The sequence below is a fragment of the Siniperca chuatsi genome, linkage group LG16, assembly GCF_020085105.1.
Source record: "Siniperca chuatsi isolate FFG_IHB_CAS linkage group LG16, ASM2008510v1, whole genome shotgun sequence".
Taxonomy (NCBI): domain Eukaryota; kingdom Metazoa; phylum Chordata; class Actinopteri; order Centrarchiformes; family Sinipercidae; genus Siniperca; species Siniperca chuatsi.
The window spans coordinates 27,664,542-27,687,629 of record NC_058057.1 but is presented as its reverse complement, the minus strand read 5'-3'; the positions used below and the strand labels follow the sequence as shown (position 1 = coordinate 27,687,629).

The window sequence follows — 23,088 nt, the reverse complement described above, 5'->3', positions numbered from 1 at the left end:
CTGCTCTCTTCCCATTGGCCCCCAACAGGGGGGGTCTGCAGTTGGACCTTTCTCAGCCCACAAGCTGGCTGGCAGTCTGCGTCTTGCTCAAAGACGTCTCTGCAGTGTGCGACGTTCGAAAACGGGACATTTCGCAGTCGGCCTGCTGCCACAGGAAATAATCCCCCCCGTCTTATACTCGTTCATGTTTTATTGATTACAGCATCTCTGAGTTGTGTGTCAAACCAAAGCTGAAAACATTTTTTATATCCAAAACACAAAGAAAAGTCAAAAACAGAAACAAAACAGTAAAATACTTTACAGCAAATGTCAGTCAGGACATGATATAATATATAACATAAAGCCAGAAACACTCAAGAGGCACCGCTGTGCGTTTTATCACTCCTCTTCATCACTTCTCATACAAAAATAAAGCTGAAAAGGTCGCGGCCCTCACCTTTATTGTTTTCATAATTTCACGTCTCGGCAGACGACTGGACTCTTCTCAGTCGGGTCGACTTCACAGAGGAGTTCAATTAAAAACCTGTTTTATTGGTGCAAATGAAAATGATCCATAAATATTGTGTTTTTACATTTTAATGCCAAATGCCTCGCGTGTTGCAGCTGCTTTGAGCAGAAATCAGCCGAGTCATGATTGAAATCTGTCTTCACAACATTCAGTCCCACACGTGAACCGACGGTCAGCAGAAACCTGCTCCAGTCCCGTGTGCAGGACACGCTGAGCGACCTGTTGGTACCTGCAGACGATCTAATCCGGCTTCTCGTCATGTTTCCAGGTTTGTGTCTGAGCCCCGAGGACAGCTGGCGCCTCCTGGTGGCCGGCTGGTGGCTACACACTCTGTGGACCTGAAGACTCTGCAACAGCAACACAATGAGACAAAACAAATAAAAGACTGAAGCTCGTCACTGATACATCGTATCGGTGCCCACACGTAAGAAAAGCCATCAGCAATGCGTTTGGTATGTGGTCACCTGGTTTCAGGCCAAACAGATTCTTGAAAGGCAAGAGGTGTGCCAACTGTCGGATATGTAAGTGTTGAACTGGCCAGTCAAATGGGTTTTAGGTACATAAGTACTGCACTAATTGTACATGTAATGAGGTCATTTTCATGCCCCAAAAACTAGCTGCTGTGACCTTTGACCCCCCCAAAACGTGGCTACTGCACTCTGCCTTTGTTTTCTTTCAGCTATTTAACAACTCTACTTACGGATGTGTGCATGTTTAATTAAGTCTGGGCAAATTGAGAATTTTAGACTTGATATTATAAAGTCATATTTTAGTCTTAATATAATTTCACTTAACTTATTCACCTATAAAGATAATCATTTTCCTATCAATTAAACTTTGCGTCATCCACTTCACTTTCTGTTGTTGCCTTGATGACAATCACATTAATAATTTCCTTTATCCTTGTGTTTACTATTTTAACACAATGAATAAATACAAGGCTACACTGAATCAGTCAGTCAAGTCTTTATTTCACTTGCAGAAACTTACAGTATTGTTCAAAATAATAGCAGTACAATGTGACTAACCAGAATAATCAAGGTTTTTAGTATATTTTTTATTGCTACGTGGCAAACAAGTTACCAGTAGGTTCAGTAGATTCTCAGAAAACAAACAAGACCCAGCATTCATGATATGCACGCTCTTAAGGCTGTGCAATTGGGGTATTAGTTGAAAGGGGTGTGTTCAAAAAAATAGCAGTGTCTACCTTTGACTGTACAAACTCAAAACTATTTTGTACAAAAAAAAATTTTCTCTGGGATTTAGCAATCCTGTGAATCACTAAACTAATATTTAGTTGTATGACCACAGTTTTTAAAACTGCTTGACATCTGTGTGGCATGGAGTCAACCAACTTGTGGCACCTCTCAGCTGTTATTCCACTCCATGATTCTTTAACAACATTCCACAATTCATTCACATTTCTTGGTTTTGCTTCAGAAACAGCATTTTTGATATCACCCCACAAGTTCTCAATTGGATTAAGGTCTGGAGATTGGGCTGGCCACTCCATAACATTCATTTTGTTGGTTTGGAACCAAGACTTTGCCCGTTTACTAGTGTGTTTTGGGTCATTGTCTTGTTGAAACAACCATTTCAAGGGCATGTCCTCTTCAGCATAGGGCAACATGACCTCTTCAAGTATTTTAACATATGCAAACTGATCCATGATCCCTGGTATGCGATAAATAGGCCCAACACCATAGTAGGAGAAACATGCCCATATCATGATGCTTGCACCTCCATGCTTCACTGTCTTCACTGTGTACTGTGGCTTGAATTCAGAGTTTGGGGTCGTCTCACAAACTGCCTGTGGCCCTTGGACCCAAAAAGAACTATTTTGCTCTCATCAGTCCACAAAATGTTCCTCCATTTCTCTTTAGGCCAGTTGATGTGTTCTTTGGCAAATTGTAACCTCTTCTGCACATACCTTTTTTTTTAACAGAGGGACTTTGCGGGGATTCTTGAAAATAGATTAGCTTCACACAGACGTCTTCTAACTGTCACAGTACTTACAGGTAACTCCAGACTGTCTTTGATCATCCTGGAGGTGATCATTGGCTGAGCCTTTGCCATTCTGGTTATTCTTCTATCCATTTTGATGGTTGTCTTCCGTTTTCTTCCACGTCTCTCTGGTTTTGCTCTCCATTTTAAGGCATTGGAGATCATTTTAGCTGAACAGCCTATCATTTTTTGCACCTCTTTATAGGTTTTCCCTCTCCAATCAACTTTTTAATCAAAGTACGCTGTTCTTCTGAACAATGTCTTGAACGACCCATTTTCCTCAGCTTTCAAATGCATGTTCAACAAGTGTTAGCTTCATCCTTAAATAGGGGCCACCTGATTCACACCTGTTTCTTCACAAAATTGATGACCTCAGTGATTGAATGCCACACTGCTATTTTTTTGAACACACCCCTTTCAACTAATTCAACTAATACCCCAATTGCACAGCCTTAAGAGCGTGCATATCATGAATGCTGGGTCTCATTTGTTTTCTGAGAATCTACTGAACCTACTGGTAACTTGTTTGCCACGTAGCAATAAAAAATATACTAAAAACCTTGATTATTCTGGTTAGTCACATTGTACTGCTATTATTTTGAACAATACTGTACCTTCACACTTTTGTTTTTCAGCTGTGTCTACATAGATAATTTAACAAAATAAAACTGAGAAAAGAAAAACAAAAACACTTCAGCTTGAACTATTAATTGTGTTGGTCAGAGTAAAACAGATGTACAGGAAAAAAGAATAAATAACTATATAAAAATGGGGGGCTCATGTATAACTGAGTTGGGATTCAGAATGTGTAGATATCACATGTTTAGCTTATCTCAATAACAGCTGCATTTAGATATTTATAAAAACAGATCAATTTCTTTAAAACGGAAATATTTACAGTCCCACTTCATGTCAGACGTTTGACGGACGTTCAGCTCACTCTTCATCTGCAGCACTTTCGGCAAGACTTTCCCAAAACACCCGGCGGTACGGTGGCATCAGCGGGCAGAGTTTTGTCAGGATGTCGGCCTTCTTCTGCCTCCCGACCCCCTTCACCGCAGGCCGGAGCTGCTCAGGGATGTCCAGAGAGGTCTTCTTCATGAGGAAGTCGAGTGGTGTGAATTCCTCCTGATCGTGGGAGAGTTTCACCCACATCCGCCTGGATCCTCTCCTGAACTGGATCTCTGCCATCTCTGCCAGATGAGGCGCGTTCTTCAGCTTCGTCATGGAGTGCCCTGCTTTCCATGCCCGGATGTCCTCATTTTGCAGTTCCACCACGTCCACTTTTCCAGAGTCAGAGGACGCAATTACACTACTGAAGTCCTGGAAATCAAGGACAACACCCCCAGGCCGCCTCTTCATCTCTTGCTCCACCCCGTGATGAAAACTGTCAGCACTCACGACGGTGTGCCCTGGTTCAAAATATTTGAGCGTGACGTCTTCGGTGGAGTTGGACTTGTGGTTCACCACGCTGGCGAGCGTCGTCAGGAGGCACCAATTCTTGTTCGTTGTTGTGCAGCTGTCCATCCACAGGACAAGATGAGGGACGCCGCGCTCCCTTTGCAGAGCACATACATAGGCAGACGCCACCTCCTCTGCCTTCCTCCCAGCTATCCCCTCATGCCAGATCACGGAGATACTCTTTTTCTTTGATCCGGTCTTGTTGCCAACTGTGGCAAAGGTCTCGTGGAAAACGGAGATCCGTTTGGTGAAGACTGCCGTCCTCACCCCTGGCATTCGGGGCAACAGGATTACTTTCTGGAGGTTCACGCTGCGGATGGACAGGTTGTCACTTTGTTGTTTTTCTGCATCAAGCTTGTAGTGATGCCTCCCTCTTGCCGCTCTCTCCTTGTGGTCCTCCCACTTTTTACAGGTGGAGCAGTCTGGACCGGGGTCCTGGTTGGCGGCCTGGTGTTTGGCCTTCACATGGCGCTCATGCTGGAGACACTGCTGGCACTGCTCCTCTCCCGGCTCAGCGAAGCTGATGTTGCTGTTCTTTACTGCTTTCCGGTACGTTTCGTACGGACATTTGTTGTTTGCCGGAAACTCCTCCATCAGCTGCGCAGTTACATCACTCGGGAGGTGTCTCCGATTGGGGGCACGTTCTCTTCTATAATGGCTACCTGTTGGAAAAACTGATTCAATGTGTTTGTAAATTGGCGTCAAATTAATTTTATTGGTTGGGGCATGTCTTCGGCAGCGCTCTTTGGGGGGTGTCGAGCTTGGTGGAGAGCTGTTCCCGATGACTGTTTGGATGAACCTGTCATTTTTTGGATGGTATCCCAGAGTTGTGAGAAAGAAGGTCTTGCACACCTCTTGTGACTGACCCAGGCCATTTGTAAGATGGTAAGATAACGATTTGCTGCGTCTGCTGGGACCAGCAGATGTGGGACGTCCAATCTGGCGTTGAGAGACCCTGCTGAAAATGAATGCCTTCTTCCCGTGGTAGGTCATGTTCCAGTACGTGGCATGCACCGCCTCCCTCCGTTCTTCAGTTATTTTGCCCCAGCACTTCTTCCGACATGTTGGGCCACATGGTTTCCCCATCTCGGGTTTTTGGTTCTGCTGACCTGGTTTCTCCTCAGGGTTACGGGGGTCGGTGTCGCTCTCCTGGTGTTCACTGAACGCAGACATAGCCCCAAGCTCATCAGGCACATCCTCAAATTCAGCTTCCAGGGACGCAAACAATTCATCCGAGGTCTGGCTGGCTGGAGGATCTTTATTTGGGGCACCGTGTACTGCAACAAAAAGAAGAAATATGAAATTAACAACAAGTGTTACAACAAATCTTCACTCTAATCAATATTAATTACATTTCATTTTATAGGTAAGTACTTATATAAAATCAGGCTCATGGCCAAACTAATGAAAAGGCTAAATACATTTGTACCCTTAAATAAAAATGAAGAAAAAAAAAAAAGCAGATTTCTGAGACGTGTTTAATACCCAGACAAATAGAAAACTGCATTAATAAAAGTTCATTATTGGCAAACAATCACCTCTATCTTCATTCCATAATAGTGGAATGTAAACTGAACGGTATTCGCATCATTTGTTTGTAATGGTGTTATTTTCTAGCTGAAAGCAAAGCCAAGAAAGCTTAATCTACCCTAAACCATCCAGTATATCTAAAAACAGCCTGTATTGGGACGCACTGCTTTGTTGAAAGGTGCAGTATGAGATTTCTGACCAAGACGGTGTTTAGAGACTGTAAACACACAAACCGCACACACAGACCGAGGCTTCACAAGTTACTCTACCCCCGTGTTTCCTGCTACACTCATTTCACGCGATTGTTACATTATCGCCATTTAAATGTCAGTAAACGCGTTGGGATAGTACTGAAATGAAACATACGGACACAATCTTTCTGCCGTGAACGATTATGAATAAAGTGAAGATGATGTTCATGTTATCAGACAAAGAGAGAGAGATCGCTCTCGAGGCTGCTTGATTGTCGTGGGATAACTTGATACACGATGCCTTTCGAGTTTTTATTATATATTTCTTTCCACTGCGGGCTGAATTAACTTTGTGATGTGAACAACAAAATGCAGATGACAAAGCATCGGCGACGATGTGACGTTACAGAGGATAATGTTACAGCTTTCAGGGAGCAGGTAAGCTAACACTAGCTAACTAAACATGCCTGTCAGTGAGCATGTACAGAAAGGCTGACAGGTATTTTATAATGTGATTTGCTAGTTTCTCAATGCTCATGTCATCGTTACTTACCATACTTGTTTTCAATGCCAGTCCCACCATCCTCTTTCCCCTGGATACTGCCATCTCAAACAGACTGGTTGTGTGAGGTCAGATGGGTAGAGCGCGAACTCGGCCGGCAGCATCCCAAAGCAGACCGCAGTAACTCCACTTACTGCGGTCTGCCGTGGTTTTGAGTCGGATTTTGTAGTTACTGCAATTTTTACACAGTTTTTTTTTCTAAAACAAAGCAAAATTGAACTCTGACACTTGAACTTTGTCACAAGATAAAAACAGGTAAAAACAAAATTTTGACCAAAAGTGTAGTTACTGTGGTTGGCCTTTGGACGGCAGTATAGGTGACACCATATTAGTTCAACAAACAGGGGAAGAGCATCTGATAGGCCGGTCAACTACAGGAACTGAAAGAGTAACTTAACACCCCGAAAACCTTGTCTCTGCTGACCTGCAGTGGTTTTCTTTACACCTTGCTGCAGTGACGTACAGGTGTACTCCAGGACTCTGTGACATCACAGCTGGGTGTAGTTAAATCTCAGAACCCATCGCCTATCATCTGACAACTCTGGGGGCAACAGCCAATGTTTCGGGGGGCTTCCGGTGTAGCCAGTGGATATCCGGAAAACGGATATATCCGGGCCAAGACTTCCTCTTCTGGTCATCGTTTACAGTCCGATTAGCGTTGGCGGAACCCAATGGCTATCGTCTGATGACGATCCGAATGCAGATAAATTAAAAAAGGTTAATAAAGAGCTAAGTGGTCGTCAGCCGAAGGGTTCTGAGATTACATTTCGGCCAATGCGTTCCGCCTCTTTTGCTCTCCACACGAACGGTTTACCTGCATGCAGCCAAAGCCCGCTCAAACGTGACTGTAGTCCGAGGAGTATTGGCCAAACGGAAACCAGAACGCTTCGATACCAAAATCTTGTGTCTTGCCTACAGATTCTGCATTCTGATGCAGATATCTGTTTATAGAGATTAAGCGTAGTTACATGCGTAACAGTATGTTTCTGACCACACCTGTGGTTAAACAGGAGTGAAACTTTCAACCAGAGAGGGCAGCAAAGCTCTGCTTTTCAGCCTGATGTTAAGTTACTCTTTAATGAACCGTAACTGAAGGTGTAGCCATTAGGTGCGTTTCCAACCACCTCTTTTTATTGCTCATTTTCAATTTGCACATAAAAACCTTAGTGCAAAACAGTTTTTAAGCTGGGCTGAGGTGGAAAAGTTGCTGTATCTTATAAAAGAATAATGCAACAAAGTGCAAATGGAAACAGACTCGGTGAATAAATGATGACGTACATGAAGCGTGTGACTTAAATCAGATGTGTGTGGAGCGATGAGGAGGCTGTAACCTTCCTCACATTAATAAAGTTAACAGAAACGTCATATTCATTCATTCATCACGTTTTCCACCGTCTGAGCTTTGACTGGATTACAGAGAGATAAGTGTTTATTATCGCAACAATATGAATCTGCAAACATGCACAGCAACACTTCTTCCTCGGAGTGATGGGGAACAGGCCTGTGAGATTACATTTCCTACAGGCGGCGGCTGTTTTGGTTACCTGTGTGCAGCGTGGTCGCCCCGATCCGGCTCTCCTCCAGTGTTAAAAAGAAGCCGCTTCTCTTTCCGGGGTCAGAGGTCGTGGTGTGTCCTGACCCCACCTCGCAGGTCACCACCATGATGGGACCCCTCCCCGCCTTCAGGTGGACCTGGATGCTGTCCTGCGTCAACACACACATAGACAAACACTTTCATTCTGTCCACCATGTGATTTTATCAGCTACGAGAGAAAATCTACAGGAAATTAGATCTTTTCTATTGTTAAAGTCTGAATTCTAATTAGAGCTGCAACTGACGATTATTGTCATTATCGAAGAATCTGCAGAGCATTTTCTCGATTAATCGTTCGGTCTGTAAAGAGTCAAACTTTCCCACAGTCCTTGCTGACGTCAAACGTCTTGTTTTGTCCAACCAGCAGTTCGAAACACGAAGATGTTCAGTTTACAATCAAATAAAACAGAAAACCAGCAAATCCTCACAGAGAATTTTTGCTGAAACAATAATTATCAAAATAGTTGCTGTTTAATTTTCTGTCGATCGACTAATCAACTAATCGTTGCACCTCTGATTCTAAATTGCATTAAAAAATTTAAACCGGATTGCGTGCACAAGTACGCTTCACTTGATTGTAGTGAAATTAACTGATCGGATCTTGATTTCAAGAACATGACTATTTTGCATTTGAAAATGGTTTGATTGTTTCTGCCTGCTTTGTTTTCCACGCGAGTAGTAAGAAATTTCTGTTTATTTCTGTTACCACGTTGAAAATATGGTGTGCAAAAGCATCTCCGTCCCTTAACAGTGTCAGTAAATAGCATTTCATCAGCATTTCATATCTTGTGGCGAGGCGCCTCGATGTGGTGATTTATCTGAACAGAGGAGTCAATTAAAATAAAAATGGATTCCTGAGGTCAGCCCGTTCGTTTACCTCTTTGGGTGCAGGAATCTCCAGTTTGGTTTCCTCTGGAGCTTTGACGGCGATCACCGTCTGCTCCTGGAAGGCTCTGAGCCGGCTGACGTCCTCGTGGGTCACGTAAGCCGACGTAAAGAAAGGTTAAAGAAAACCTGCTTTGTTTTTATATAAGCATGAGTGACAATGGATTTTATTCACGTCTTTGTTTTTTAAAAATACTTTTAGGCATCCTGGCCTTTTCCCTGTTTCTGCAGTTTTGCTGTTTTACTTTACATACATTAACATACTTTATGGTACATACTGCGACATATTCTTCTCCGTGCCATAAAACACAGAGTGTCTGATACGGTTTGGTAGATAAATACATTGGGAATCCAGCATAGACAATAACCATCGATGTTGCATTTTGTTTTTGTCTTATTTCAAGTCTTTTATTTGGTGACTTGAATTTGTCATTGGTTCGAACACTTCCCGGCAGCCACTGGTTTGTATTTATTTCTGCACAACATGAAAATCAACTATGAGACTCTTGAAACTTGCTTAAGTTCTGTAAATCCATCACAGTGAACATCAGGTCTGAATGAATCACCTCGGGACCCCCAGGAGGAGCTGGAGAACCAGGTTGAGGAGAGGAGCATCTGGTCTACTCTGATAAGCTGTAGAAAATAAATAACTGGACGGATGGAAAGCCATACTAAAAGAAAAAAGCTACCACTAGTAGTACTGCTGGCGACATCTGACATCTGGCCTGGTGCGAAAGGATATGCAGAGTTTTCCACGTCGTCCGTCATGTCGAAGAGCTGCTGGGCGCAGCTTTTGATGAGGCCGTCCAGCGTGTCCTCCACCAGCTTCAGGTTCTCCAGCTCTCTCTGTAACTTCTGCTGGTCCGTCCGCAGAAAGCTGGAGACCGGTAACCTTCCTCTGCACAGAGAACAGTCAGAAAGTCACTGAGCAGCTTTACTACAATGCAAAAGAGCAACAATCCCTGTAGCAGTGGCATGTCTTATTAAAAAGGCTCATTTACCACAAAATACAATTTTGTTGAGAGCTGATTTTCATACAAATGAAATGAAAACAAGCTGCTGGCAAGACAGGAAATCAAAGTAAAAACTTATGAATGATTTGTTTATGTGGATTAGTAATATTCAGAAAGACTGCTCGAAACACTACAGACTGGGGTCACTTTTTAAAAAAAAACGTTGAGTTCGAAAGAATTCAAACTAACACACAATTCATAAAAACAAACTAATAAAATCAGTGAGACCGCTTGTGTTTGATCATGTTCAGACTGCATCCATCCACACTAATCCAATAACAGGAGTTACCCTGCAGACTATGAACCATTTTAAAACACAATTGCCTCACATCGACATCAACACGGCGGCAAGCAAGTACGGCACGTTAGAAGGAGCTCTCACTGCAAACCCAAATCCTGTTTTTAGCTGTTAAAAACCTCGAAGACCAGGCTGGATCAACCACACAGAGTTCAAGACGAATAGAACAGCATAAATGGCTAACCGAAAGACGACAACGAAAAAGAAGCCTGACAAAAAGGCACCTGAAGAAGCTAACTCTATGCTAGGCGCAGATGCTATGGCTAACGAAGAAAACGAGGTGAGGAAAGCTATCTCAGACTTGAAAAATGTTTTCACCTCGAAATTTGTTGAGTATTGTCTGCTATCCAAGACATTAAGACGGAAATTCGCGACTTTGGAGGCAGACTTTCCGAGGCTGAGCACCAAATTAGCGATGCAGAAGACAGTGTCGACGGCATGCAGAAAACGGTGCAAACCCTGGAGAACCAAACAGAGTTGCTCAACTCCAGAACAGATGATATGGACAACAGAAACGGACGATGCAACCTCCCGAGTGCTAATCATGAAGTTCAGAGCCGCAACTGCAACTCACCAGCGGATGTGGAGAAACTTATTGAAGCCAGCGACTCGGGAGGGCGAGGAGACGTTGAACAGTAGGAAATACTGTGAACAACTTTGATTTTACTTCCTTGTCTACATGATAATAAAATTACGGGTTAGCCCACTCCTTGGAAACACACACTAGGCTTATCTAACATTTTCAGACTTTAATTTAAATTAAGATCATATATCAAAGTTATATTATTAGGTTCTGTGTGGTGACGGCTTACTAACCGAGTTGTTGTTAATATTGGTACTTTGACGGGCTGTGCCGGAGTGGAGTGACGTCAGCGAACAGCCGGTATGTTGGATCTTTAACGTTTGGGGGGGGGGAAAGGGACGCAGGTTTGTTCGGGTTGACAGCGTCCAAGAGCCACAGATTGTTTTTATTTCTTCTTATGTTTCTGTTCAGGTTTAAAAAAAGGGTACTGTCCTTTGCTTGAGGAAATACAATAGCCTATGGTTAGGCCTATATGATGAATAATTCACATATAAATATAATATCGTGGAATGAAAGGGGTTTAGGTAAATTATCTAAACTGAAGACAGGTTATGTACAGACTTTAAAAGCATCAATTGTCTTTTTACAAGAAACACACTTATCATCTAGTGAATTACAGAAAATACAAAGAAGATGGCCAGGACAGGTGTATGCTTTACAACCCTGTTGACAGACCTCGTACAGATAATACTCATGCACAAAGTAGGCAAATATTACACACTTTTATGCAAGAACTAGACTTGTGTGATCCATGGAGGAGAGGAGAGCCAAACAAATCAGAATTTTCATGCTTTACCCCATCAACAAATTCCCGTACAGACTATTTTTTGGTTTCAAACTAGTTATTTCCACAGATACATGACATTAGCTATGAGTCTATTGTGATTTCTGAAAAATCAGGGAACTAGAGAAGGAAACCTATGAACACGACGCAAATACTTTGCCACATCAGAAGGTCTCCAACCAACAGTTCTCAGATGAACTAAAACAGAAATGAGACTCCGCTCTGTCTACAGAGGAATTACTGAAGGCTATAGATACTATGAAAAACGGGAAACCGGCTGGACCAGATAGTCTACCCATTGATATATAAAGCCGTCAAAGACAAACGAATACACCCTGTTGTGGAGATGTTGGAGGAGAAATGGGTATTCTTCCTCCGCTGATTACACTTTTACCTCAGCCAGACAAACCACAACATAAATGTGAATCATATAGACCGATCTCATTGATCAACACTGATGCTCAAGATTGGAAGTTCATCTACCAACAGTTATTAAAAATGACCAAAATGGATTTGTGAAGAACAGGCAGGCATTCCTTAACATATGGTGAGTAGTGAATATCTAAAAGACAACTATTCTATCTTTGAATGCTGGAAAGGCACGGACGTGGTCCTAAATTCTGTCAGTGGATTCAATTATTGTATTGTGAACCATCATCTCATCTCAGAGTCCTTCAGTCTTTGTAGGTTAGCCTGTTGAACTTGGCGTTAGCATGTTGCGCAGCTAACGTGGCTACTTCCACAGGCTGGGGCGATGTCGCACTAATGCTGTAATATTGAGGGACAGTCAAGAGAAACTGAACGTTAAGCCTCATCTGAAGCCAACTAAATAAGAGCGTAGCCGGTTGGATGTCGGTAACTGTTCCTTGCAAAAAAAAAACCCATCAATATACGGAAACAGGGGCTTATACAGAACTTCACCATAAATCTACACACAAAAATATAAAAAGGAAACATGCACACTGAGTAAGACATCCTCTCATTAAATCTCATCTTTTCATGACTCACATCCACTTGATCCTGCTGGCCGACTCCTTCTGGATGAGGTCGATGCCCTCCAGGATGTTGGTGATGTCGTAGACTCGCCGTTTGCGGGTCTCCAGGCTCGTGGCCACCTCTCTGAGGTCCAGAGAGCCGTCCGGAGCCGCCAGCAGCAGCTCCAGGAAACGCTGAGTCAGCAGCCCCAGAGACACGTCTGAACACAACACACACAGTTAGAGCTGAAATGATAAGCTGACTAATTGACGAGTCGAGCAACAGACAGTTACTCGGTATCATTTTTAAGCAAAATTGCCAAAAAACTGTTGTGTTTTCTTCGTAAGTAAGTAAGTAGTTTTATTTGTACAGCACTTTTTAACGGAAAACATAAATAATAATTTATAAATAAAAAAAGATATTACAATACAAAGCACCACACTGAAACAAACCAAAACACAAGACGGGGGTGCAGATCTATAAAAAGGCTTGCATATAGAGATGATGACATAAGACGATTCGTCTTCTGTGACACTAAACTGAATATCTCGGTTGAGCAAAACAACCACCAGTCAATGGGCTTTAGACAATTTTCACTATTTAAGACATTTTATAGATGAAGTTAGGCCGACTGTCAGTTTAACTGAGAACTGACGATGGATTGACTCATCGGCAATGCCTGTCTGGCTGCCGATGCGCTACGATTTTCTTGGCCAGAAAAACACCGCCATTTTAAAAAGGTGTGTGTACATGTACATACATATATAACCATTATTTGTCTCCTGCATGCTGTGTTTTATTTTAATTAATTCTGTCTGTAGCCCACCATGCATTTACAGTTGGATGCGTCTTCTACCTAGCAGCTATGGCTGCTCAGTTGACCGGCTCGGGCAGAACAGATCAGGCTAAGTCAGAGCCGTAAACGTTTGTCTCCTTGTTGTAGGCTAATAAACAACCACACGTGTGCGCAGCGAGTGTGTGGTTGAGAGGAAGAGAGGGAGAGCGAGTGGCAGTGGTGAATGGAGCAGAGCAGGGGAAAAGGTTAGCAGTAAGTTGTCAGTATGGCTGGAAATGTACAGTTTAGGTTACAGTGAGTCAGTTAATGAAGACCAAGTCTCTGTTGTTTCCCAGCTGCTGGAAAAGTGAAGGGGGCTAGCCCCGAAGCCCCGGGAACAGCCCCGCCTACAGTACTGTCTGAGGTGGAAACACAAAACATAACAATGAGAATAATAAATATTAAAATAATATTAATAAACAGAATCGTCAAAGGCTGGGGGGCTCGAAGCAGCTGCGCAAACGATGATTAAGCCATTAATCAAAATAATCAGCAGATTAATCCATAATGAAAATAACTGTTAGCTGCATGTTTTGTTTATAAAACCAGGAGTACAACAAGCCAACATTTTCAATTTTCATTTACGGAAAAACACACAAAATGCTTTGTTTCCATCTAAAACTCAAACTCCTCACTTACGTGTGAGAATCTCTAATCTATGATCAAACGAGTCTAGGACGAAATATAATTAGTTTTTATTTTCAATTAATCTGCCGATTATTCTCTTGATTCATCTATTAATTATTTGGTCCATAAATTGTCCGAAGAAGTCCAAGGTGACGTCTGCAAATGTTTTGTCCGACCAACAGTCCAAACCCCAAAGACGTTCAGTTTACGGTGACATTAAACTTCATTATATCAGGAAACAACTGATCAAATACTCCGTAAACCGGTTGAGCACTCAGGTAACTTTTAGTACTTGAGTAACAAAGTTCACTTTTAAGAAACCGTAAAATTATTCACTTAAATCAAGGGTTTTCAAAGTCTGACACTGTGGGCCCCCCTCCGACAAAACCAAGACAGCTGCACTGCGAGTTGGAACCCGAGCCCCCGTTTTTAGCCTGTATTTGTTCACATTTTGGCGAATTAGCTGAATCAGCTGTTAGCAGCGGACCGATGGACGTACACACAACTATCAGTGGATTACTGTGATACTGAAGAAGACTCAACAACGCCATGATTCTCAGGCAGGTTTTTTCCCCTATGATTTCTAAGTGGATCTATGGACGCTTGTTTGCGATGGACACCGAGAAAGAGAACGATTGTGGACTCATGTTGACCTCCTGCAGTATCTCTTCACAGTGGGAAACCTCTGATGTAAATGAAAGCAGCACTCACCCTGTCTGGTGGCTTTCTTGGACTGGATCGACTGTTTCCTCTGTTGCAGTGTAGCACTGGAAAGAAAAAGACCACAAAACATCTTACTTAACCATGAGTTTCATTTGTGAAGTAACACAAAACAACTAAATAAAAACTGTGCAGAGTACTTCAGATGTCACACAACACCGGCTTATATTACCTGTTCCCCATACGTAAAATATAAAACAATCTAAAGAAAACAAAATTGAATTTTAACTGACAAATTGTGAGTGGTTGGTTGGCGGGCAGCCTTTTTACAGATTTAGCATAAAACATTAAAACCGGGAGCAGAGACATTTGTTACCTGGTCTTAGGCTCTGGAGGACTTTCCAAACCTCTGCCTGGATCCTGGAAAACAGAAAGAGAAAGCAGAGCAAGTAAAAGCTACTGTGGTTTACTTTTTATTTTTTGCATTATTACTACAAGATTACGAGTTAACAAAATCTCTTCTTTTGGTGATCACGGGTCATTTTACAACATTTTCATACAATCTGAACATTTGGTGAGTTTTACATTGTGCGCACGGTGCAAAAAGCTTTTACGGGAAGACTCTGAACTTTTGACAACCTTTAAAACAAAAAAGTTTATTTATTTCTACAGCCTGAAGAATCAGTTTTGGCAGCATTTTGACAACAACTTTACATACAGACTAACATATTAATCAAATGACCACGAAGGATCTGGGGGTCCATAGGCAGCTGCCCGCTTTGGCCTGTTGGTAATCCAGCCTTGTTGAACCAAACCGACACTACGCTTGCTATGTAAGCAGCCACCATATCTCCACTGCACCTCCACAAGCGACAGCAACACAACATGTTAACCAGCAGTCATTCCCAAGCTGCTGTGGTGATAAATTCATTATTTAATAATCATCATGTCGTCTGACAGAAATCAACATAAATCCAGGTTAATGAACACACCTGTGCCGTGTGTTCGGTTACGTTGACGTGTGAATTACGACGCGACAGAAAGTTCTTCTTAACTTCGCTGCCACGAACCTCACTGAGCAGCTTACGTCCTCGTCTTCCCACAAACGCGGTGAAACACCAAACTGGAGTTTTAAGGTTCTACACTCTGGAGATGGTTGACTCTTTAACTAACTACTCTGTGCCGCAGCAGACCGGATAATAGATATCTAGCCTGCAAACTGAGCTTTAGCAGTGCAGCTTCCACCGGTGGATGTTTGCTTTGTTGCTCATTGTTTGCTAACCCTCAAGTTGCAATAACTGGTTTTCTGGCCTCTTGTTTTCAGCAGAAACAAGTCGTGAACACAACATTAACATATCTTCACCTTTTAAGTTGACATGTTGAACTTGTGATCAAACAGCTGCCTGTTTCCGCCTCCAGCAGCTACAGAGTCACATGACGCTTCATCAGGAGGCGTGTCTGTGTCTCCTGATGGACGTCAGTCCGGTCTTCTCTCCGTCAGCTCTGTGTTTGGTCTCCAGCAGCTGCTGAGGGAAACATCTGGCTCTTTAGCAGCTAGATGCTCCGCTATGTTCAGCAGCTGGACTCTGACTGCGTCTGTCTGCTGTTTGCTGCTGAGCAGGAAGCGTTCAGCGGCTTTTCACAACTTCTTCTTCTGTGGCAGCGACGCTCTGAGAGCTGAGAGCGAACCAGAGCAGCAGCAGATGAACAACGAGCTCCGTGAAGCCGGGCTGCAGGTTCAGCTGATGGTTCAGCAGCAGAGACACCGACACGCCATCAGTTCATACTTGTTTTCTATAAAGATATCGATTATAGGCGCTTGAAGTGTCCAGTGAGCTGCTGTATAATGACTGTGATCTGGATCAACTTAACTTCCTTCTTTATGTAATGTTTAAGAATATACTCGGACATGTAACAAATACATTTTTATCACATAAGAAAATATAATAGTAGAAAAACAGACCAGACCTGCTGTGTTGGTGGATCTGGTGCAGGAGGAGCATCGCCTCCACCTTCATCTTCCACAGCATCCTCCTCCTCCTCCTCGCAGCCTCCGGTGGCCCACTGCTCCTCTTCCTCAGAGGACGCAGCTCCCCAGGGGCTGATCAGGCCCAGCGGCCCGTCCAGATAAGGGGGCATGATGGGAATGGCGTCACTGGTGACCCCATTGGCGGAGACGTCCTCCGGCAGGAAGTGGTCTTCGCAGATTAAATGCTGCTCTGTCGAGTCCTGCTTGTCCGTCTCCCTCAGCGCTGCCAGCCACACCTGAACAAAGACACCAGTGTCTTCAGATTAATCAATGCTGGAGATAATCATCAGCTCTTACTTCATGTCTTTTGGGGTAGTCCTGCAAGTGCTATCAGCAAAACCAAACCAGCTAGTCTGCATCCTTGAAGCAGAAACACACAGTTTGAAAACACTTCCAGTAGAGATTGAATCTCAGCTTCGTGTGGTTTTGTGACTTGACAGTATTGTTACTTTTACAAGAGAAAAGCCATTAAAGACGAGCAGTGAGTGGCTCGTTCGGCGGGTTAGGCTGCAGCACACAGCCGCTTCCCTGAGCTTTTCTACGGGGAACCATCCGGGACTGTCTCCGGACAGAAGCTAGGCTAACAAGCCGACAACCAGTGTAACGTTAGTCCTTCTGGGCATATTAGCATCATTAGCCGGCAGGCAGAGGGAAAACAGAGTAAAAGACCAACTCCTGATCTTCAAATACCCAGGGAACAGTATCTTAGCTCCGGCTAGTTTCATGAGTCCGTACCTTGACCCGCGCCGGGTCTTTGGGGAAGTTGAAGAACCTCTTCGGTTGTCGGTTGAAGATGCCCCGGTTAATGTTCACCATGCGGTTGGGACACCCAGAAACAACGCACTTCACCATGCTCACCGACTCTCCTCCGCCCAGACCGAAAGCAAAACCGGACTAACGGCACATCCGAGCCCCGTTTATATCCGTTAAGATTCAGACAAACGGTAGATACACAACACGAGCGTGCGGTTTGTTTAACTCACGTCACGTCACGTTTCACGGCGGGCTCTCAGACCGGAAGTAGATCGCGTGTGACCCGGATGTACAACAATGGAGGGAAAGTAAAGCAGGGGATCCGTTGGCGCCAATTTGCACCATCTAAACTCTCATCACGTTTAAAAGATGATTTGTTTTCCTAAAATCCCTTTTGCAAACGTATTTAGATCATTTACTTAAGCAAAAATAGCAAACCCACAATGTAAAATAGCTTAAAAGTACAGAAATATCAACTAAATGCAGACGAAAATGTCCCTTAGAGCTATTATTAGCCGACTATAAATTAGGCAATACTATTGGATTGTCAATACAAATGCATTAATTTGTAATTTAATGTTGTAGCTGCTCGAGGTGGAGCTCTCAACTACTTTATATACTATTAGTTTAACAGTTAACAATGAATCATTTTTTATATGTTTATGTTTTGAGGGAATAATCAACAAAATGGCTGTTACTTGGCATACAATGAAAGTACTTAGGTAAAGTACAAGTACCTCAAAACTATACTTAAGTAGGCCTACAGTAGGCTACCTGAGTATCTTCCTTGGCTACATTAATGCATAATTTATAAATCTGAGCACTGTGATTATTATAAATTAACGGATCAAAATATGCTCTACCAAACATATAGCCTATTATTTGATTGTTATTTCAGATGCATAAATGTGTAAGCAGCATTTTACTGTTGTTGCTGGTCTGTTGTATATTCTAGCCTACTGTTGGGCACTTAAGTCTATAACAAATTATGATACTTTATTAACTTATATGTTTTGTATATAAACTCTTTATCTGCAAAGTAACTAGTAACTATAACTGTCAAATAAATGTAGTGAAGTAAAAATTGCAATATTTACTTCCTTTGAAATCCAGTACACACATACGCATAGCACCAATTTATAACAGAAGTGATCTCATTGCACTTTTCCTATAGCTAGAGCAGGTCTAAATCATACTCATTATAATATTATTTACAGAGACCCAACAAATCCACGAGCAAGTACTTGGCGACAGTGGCAAGGAAAAACTTCCTTTAAGAGGCAGAAACCTCAAGCAGAACCAGACTCAATGGTGGGCGGCCATCCGCCACTCCGTGTTGGGTTGAGAGAGAGAGAGAGAGAGAGATTATTATTGTCACGGTAGTGGTAATATTAATAATTAATATTAATACAACAATAATAGTAATAATAATGATAGGAATAATAATGATAATAATAGTAATAAGACTAATAATAACAACTGTAGTAGCAGTTGTTGAGCAGGAACACGGGGGCAGCAGGTGGCCCACAACCACAGATCCAGATTCTACAGGAACACGGGGGCAGCAGGTGGCCCACAACCACAGATCCAGACTCTACAGGAACACGGGGGCAGCAGGTGGCCCACAACCACAGATCCAGACTCTGCAGCTCCGGAGGCAGAAATACCTGCTGAAAGCGACAGAAGGAGAGAGGAGAGAAACGAGAAAGCACAGAACTACGGGAAAGAGAAGATGTCGAGTTAGTTAAAGGCATTAATGGGCTAAAAATGCATACAGATGGAGAGGGAGAGGAGGAGAGAGGTGCATCATGGGAAGTCTCCCAGCAGTCTAGACCTATAGCAGCATAACTAAGGGATGCTTCAGGACTCACCCAAGCCAGCTCTAACTATAAGCTTTATCAAAGAGGAAAGTCTTTAGCCTACTCTTAAATGTGGAGATGGTGTCTGCCTCCCGAACCCAAACTGGGACCTGATTCCACAGGAGAGGAGCTTGATGACTGAAGGCTCTGGCTCCCGGTCTACTTTTGGAGACTCTAGGAACCACAAGTAACCCTGCATCCTGGGAGCGCAGTGTTCTAGTCGGGTAATAAGGTATTATGAGCTCTTTAAGATACGATGGTGCCTGACCATTAAGAGCTTTGTAGGTGAGGAGAAGGATTTCAAATTCTATTCTGGATTTTACAGGAAGCCAGTGCAGAGAAGATAATATTAAAAATATTATAAAAAATTATAAATAAATATGATCTCTTTTCCTAATTCTTGTCAGTACACATGCCGCAGCATTCTGGATCAACTGGAGAGTTTTAACAGAGAGGGAGAGGAGGAGATAGGTGCATCATGGGAAGTCTCCTGGCAGTCTAGGCCTATAGCAACATAACTAAGGGATGGTTCAGGACTCACCCAAGCCAGCTCTAACTATAAGCTTTATCAAAGAGGAAAGTCTCCGCTTAAATGTGGAGATGGTGTCTGCCTCCCGAATCCAAACTGGGATCTGATTCCACAGGAGAGGAGCTTAATAGCTGAAGGCTATCTTTAGATAACATATCTCAGAGGTGTTTGGGCCAAGTACAACAACTTCAGTTTTGTCAGAGTTTAACATCAGAAAATTGCAGGTCATCCAGGTTTTTATGTCCTTAAGGCATGCTTGAAGTTAAGCTAACTGATTAGTTTCATCTGGCTTGATCGATAGATATAATTGGGTATCATCCACATAACAATGAATGTTTATGGAGTGTTTCCTAATAATACTGCCTAAAGGAAGCATATATAAGGTGAATAGAATTGGTCCAAGCACAGAACCTTGTGGAACTCTGTGACTAACTTTGGCGGCACAGAGGACTCACCATTAACATGTATAAACATGTATTACATGTTCCAGTCTCTGTAATAGGATGTGTTGGTCAGTGGTGTCGAATGCAGCACTAAGATCTAACAAGACAAGTACAGAGACAAGTCCATTGTCCGATGCAATTAAAAGGTCATTTGTAATTTTCACTTTGTGCTATGATGCACTCTAAATACTGACTGAAAATCCTCAAATAAACTACTGTTATTTATAAAGTCACACAACTGACTGCCGACTGCTTTCTCAAGGATCTTAGAGAGAAAGGGAAGGTTAGATATAGGTCTATAGTTGGCTAAAATCCCTGGATCAAGAGTGGGCTTTTTAAGAAGAGGTTTAATTAGAGCTATTTTAAAAGACTGTGGTACATAACCTATTAATGATGAGTAGTAGGCTGCTCTGGCATTACGGAGGGCCTTCCTATAGGTTTTAAGGTATCTTGCCAGGCTAAACGAGATTCTTCCTGATTAATGGAATGCCATTTCCTTTCGAGTTTTCGTGATGTTTGCTTTACAGTTTTTTCCAGTTGCTAACAAGCATTGTTCAATACTGAAACCACATTTTCAAAACTCTTCACACAGTCTGCATTAGCAGCATGAATGTTGGCCAAACAGTTAATCTCACCTACAAAACTCACTCAGACCAACATAACACTGGCAACACTTCTCATACAGAAAACACACATTTCATTCACAACACACTGACCTAAAAACTACTAACAACAGGGAGCATTACATGATTTTAAACTTTTTTAAAGTTTCAGTGATTTTCCACATAAATACTGTAACACAATTTCACTTTATTGAAAGCATTTGTAACACGAATGAATCAGAAATTAATCAAAATTTCATTTTTTTTATATGAGTATAGTACTTGAAAATTATAACCAAAAGGTGAAAAAAGAGGGGAAAAACTCCAGGGCTGCAATGATAATTAAAAAAGAATAAATATAATACATTCTACACATTACTGTAACAACATGTGTAGTTGTTCATTATAGTAAATTTATTGTCCATCCGGCATTAATATATACAGTACTGCGATACTGATACTTGTTTTTTAAAGCTTGTACTTGAAGTAAGTACATTTACTTAAACACTGAATATTAAATCACAAAGTAATATTTTTTAATTGGTTTTTATTTTTTAAAAAGTGAATAATCATGCCAATAACTTTTTTTCACTATACTTTATTTTGATATCTGTCCACTGCAGTGGACGCCATGCATCAACAGTATAAAAAGTGATTCAGTTGGACTCAATATAGGGCCAATAAAACATAGGCCTATGTTTTTCAAACTTTTACTAAGAGCAAGTGGTATGAATACACATAAAGCTATTAAAGTGAAAATTATATCATCATTTTAAATAAAACATACAAAATAAGGTGGAATCTACATAGGCAGAATATACCATTTGGCACATAACGAGCAAATGATGTGGGCTTTGTAGATAATTGGCAGAGACAGCATTCATCCCACTTTGGATGGTGCAGTTCTCATATCTAGAAATCTGGCCGAGTTTATTAGTGGACCTAAACCATGACAACTCAGAGTTGAGACCAGGAGGCAGAGTTGCAGTCCTACACGCTTCTCAGCACTTCCAGAGGAGTTATCTACCCACGCATCTAATACCTCTTCTGGGGGGTCGGGTGTCAAGGCCACAGGAAGATAAGTGCATGTGTGACACAAAATCAAGCAGCCTATTCAGGGAAATATGGGTAAATTTCATTTAATTTAATCTGTAGGCTCTTGGGAATAATCTTGCTCTGCCTGCATCTTAGATTAAAACGGAGATGGTTACTGTGGTCTGCTAATTTCCTAGCTGTGTTTTCGAGTTCCCGAACCAGATCCAAGGTTTTCTGCCCAAAATTCTTCAAAACAAGACTTTTTAAAGTACTGCAGACGTTCAAATTTTGTCCATGTCGACCAAAAATGTGAGATGGACGAGAATGTCCTTTAAGTGCTCGAAATTGTGAATTTGAACTCATCTGCTGAGGAAGATTGTGTGATCCGACTGAAAGCTCCAGAATAGGTACTAAATGGACCATGTGGTGAGATTGTTTAGTCAACTAATGTTTTCAAGGTCAAGAATGAACTTTTGATTTCACTTTAACAGAAATACTTTAACCGTACACTCTTAAACTATTATTTTTTACCATTATGAACCACTGTCACATATTCAGGAAGGATGTTAACACACACCCACCACACACACCCACCACACACACCCACACACTCTCTCTCTCTCTCTCTTTCTCTCGGCATGGCTGATAACCACACCTCGTGTTTGCTCATTATACTGATTATTTATGCCAAGTGAGTTTAAAAGTGTAGCATAGTCGCCGACACCAGGCAGAAGAGGAATAACTCGACACATCTGAGGTGAGTCCTATGCTGAGTATTTTAACAGAACAGAAAAATGCTCTGAATTGACACCTTTGGGGTAGAAACCTTAGTTAAGACACAGAAATGAATACAATACTATTCATTTCACAATTCATTTAATAATAAGAGTTAAAGGTTGCTGTAATCCTTCTGGCTGTGAAGAATTCCCTTCTTATAGAAATTCCTATGAGGACAAAACCCACAGTCCTCATTCTGTGCGTAAAGATAATTTGAAGCTTCAGCGGTCTGAATTAGACAGATTTAGATAAAACAAGTGGGCATCTACAGTGTGTAGACCATTTTTCATATTTTCAGTACTGTATTTAGACAGACTTGAAAAACTGAACCTATGCTTTAATCAGAACATTTTGCCAATATTGATATTTATCACAATATATATAAGCAAAAGGAACTGTGTTTCACTGTTGCACTGATGCATTTGATCATACAGAACGTATTATCTGCTTACAATATCTGTAAATTTTGTTAAATTATAAATTGCTTGAAGTCATTTATTTGGAGAACAGAAATTAGTGAAATGATACAATGTGAACATATTAGAGCTGAA

The 23,088-nt window shown here is 42.0% G+C and overlaps 2 protein-coding genes across 2 annotated transcripts in view; one reads left to right on the top strand and one right to left on the bottom strand.

Annotated features, from left to right (window-relative positions):
• Positions 1-716: 716 nt before the first annotated feature.
• LOC122862640 lies at positions 717-17,566 on the bottom strand. The gene is made up of 10 exons (XM_044168151.1): positions 17,275-17,566; positions 16,479-16,775; positions 14,887-14,930; positions 14,562-14,617; positions 12,422-12,608; positions 9,478-9,633; positions 8,728-8,842; positions 7,801-7,960; positions 3,411-5,250; positions 717-855 (listed from the first exon to the last, which is right to left on the bottom strand). The coding sequence occupies exons 1-9, from the start codon at positions 17,389-17,391 to the stop codon at positions 3,449-3,451; spliced, it is 2,934 nt and encodes a 977-aa protein (XP_044024086.1). The 5' UTR covers positions 17,392-17,566; the 3' UTR covers positions 717-855; positions 3,411-3,448.
• A 4,882-nt stretch (positions 17,567-22,448) lies between these two features.
• Positions 22,449-23,088, top strand: part of LOC122862678 (snaclec coagulation factor IX-binding protein subunit A-like) — a 6,992-nt gene continuing 6,352 nt past the window's right edge. The window contains exon 1 of the mRNA XM_044168234.1: positions 22,449-22,517. The gene's annotated coding sequence lies outside the window, so the exon portion shown is untranslated. The remainder of the gene's footprint in view (positions 22,518-23,088) is intronic.

Coding starts and splice junctions, on each gene's coding strand:
- LOC122862640 (XM_044168151.1), bottom strand. CDS start 17,391: ATGGTGAAGTGCGTTGTTTCTGGGTGTCCCAACCGCATGGTGAACATT. Junction 14,931..16,478: donor CAGATCCACCAACACAGCAG/GTCTGGTCTGTT, acceptor TCTGTTTTCCAG/GATCCAGGCAGAGGTTTGGA. Junction 12,609..14,561: donor CAAGAAAGCCACCAGACAGG/GTGAGTGCTGCT, acceptor TGTTGTGTTCAG/ACGTGTCTCTGGGGCTGCTG.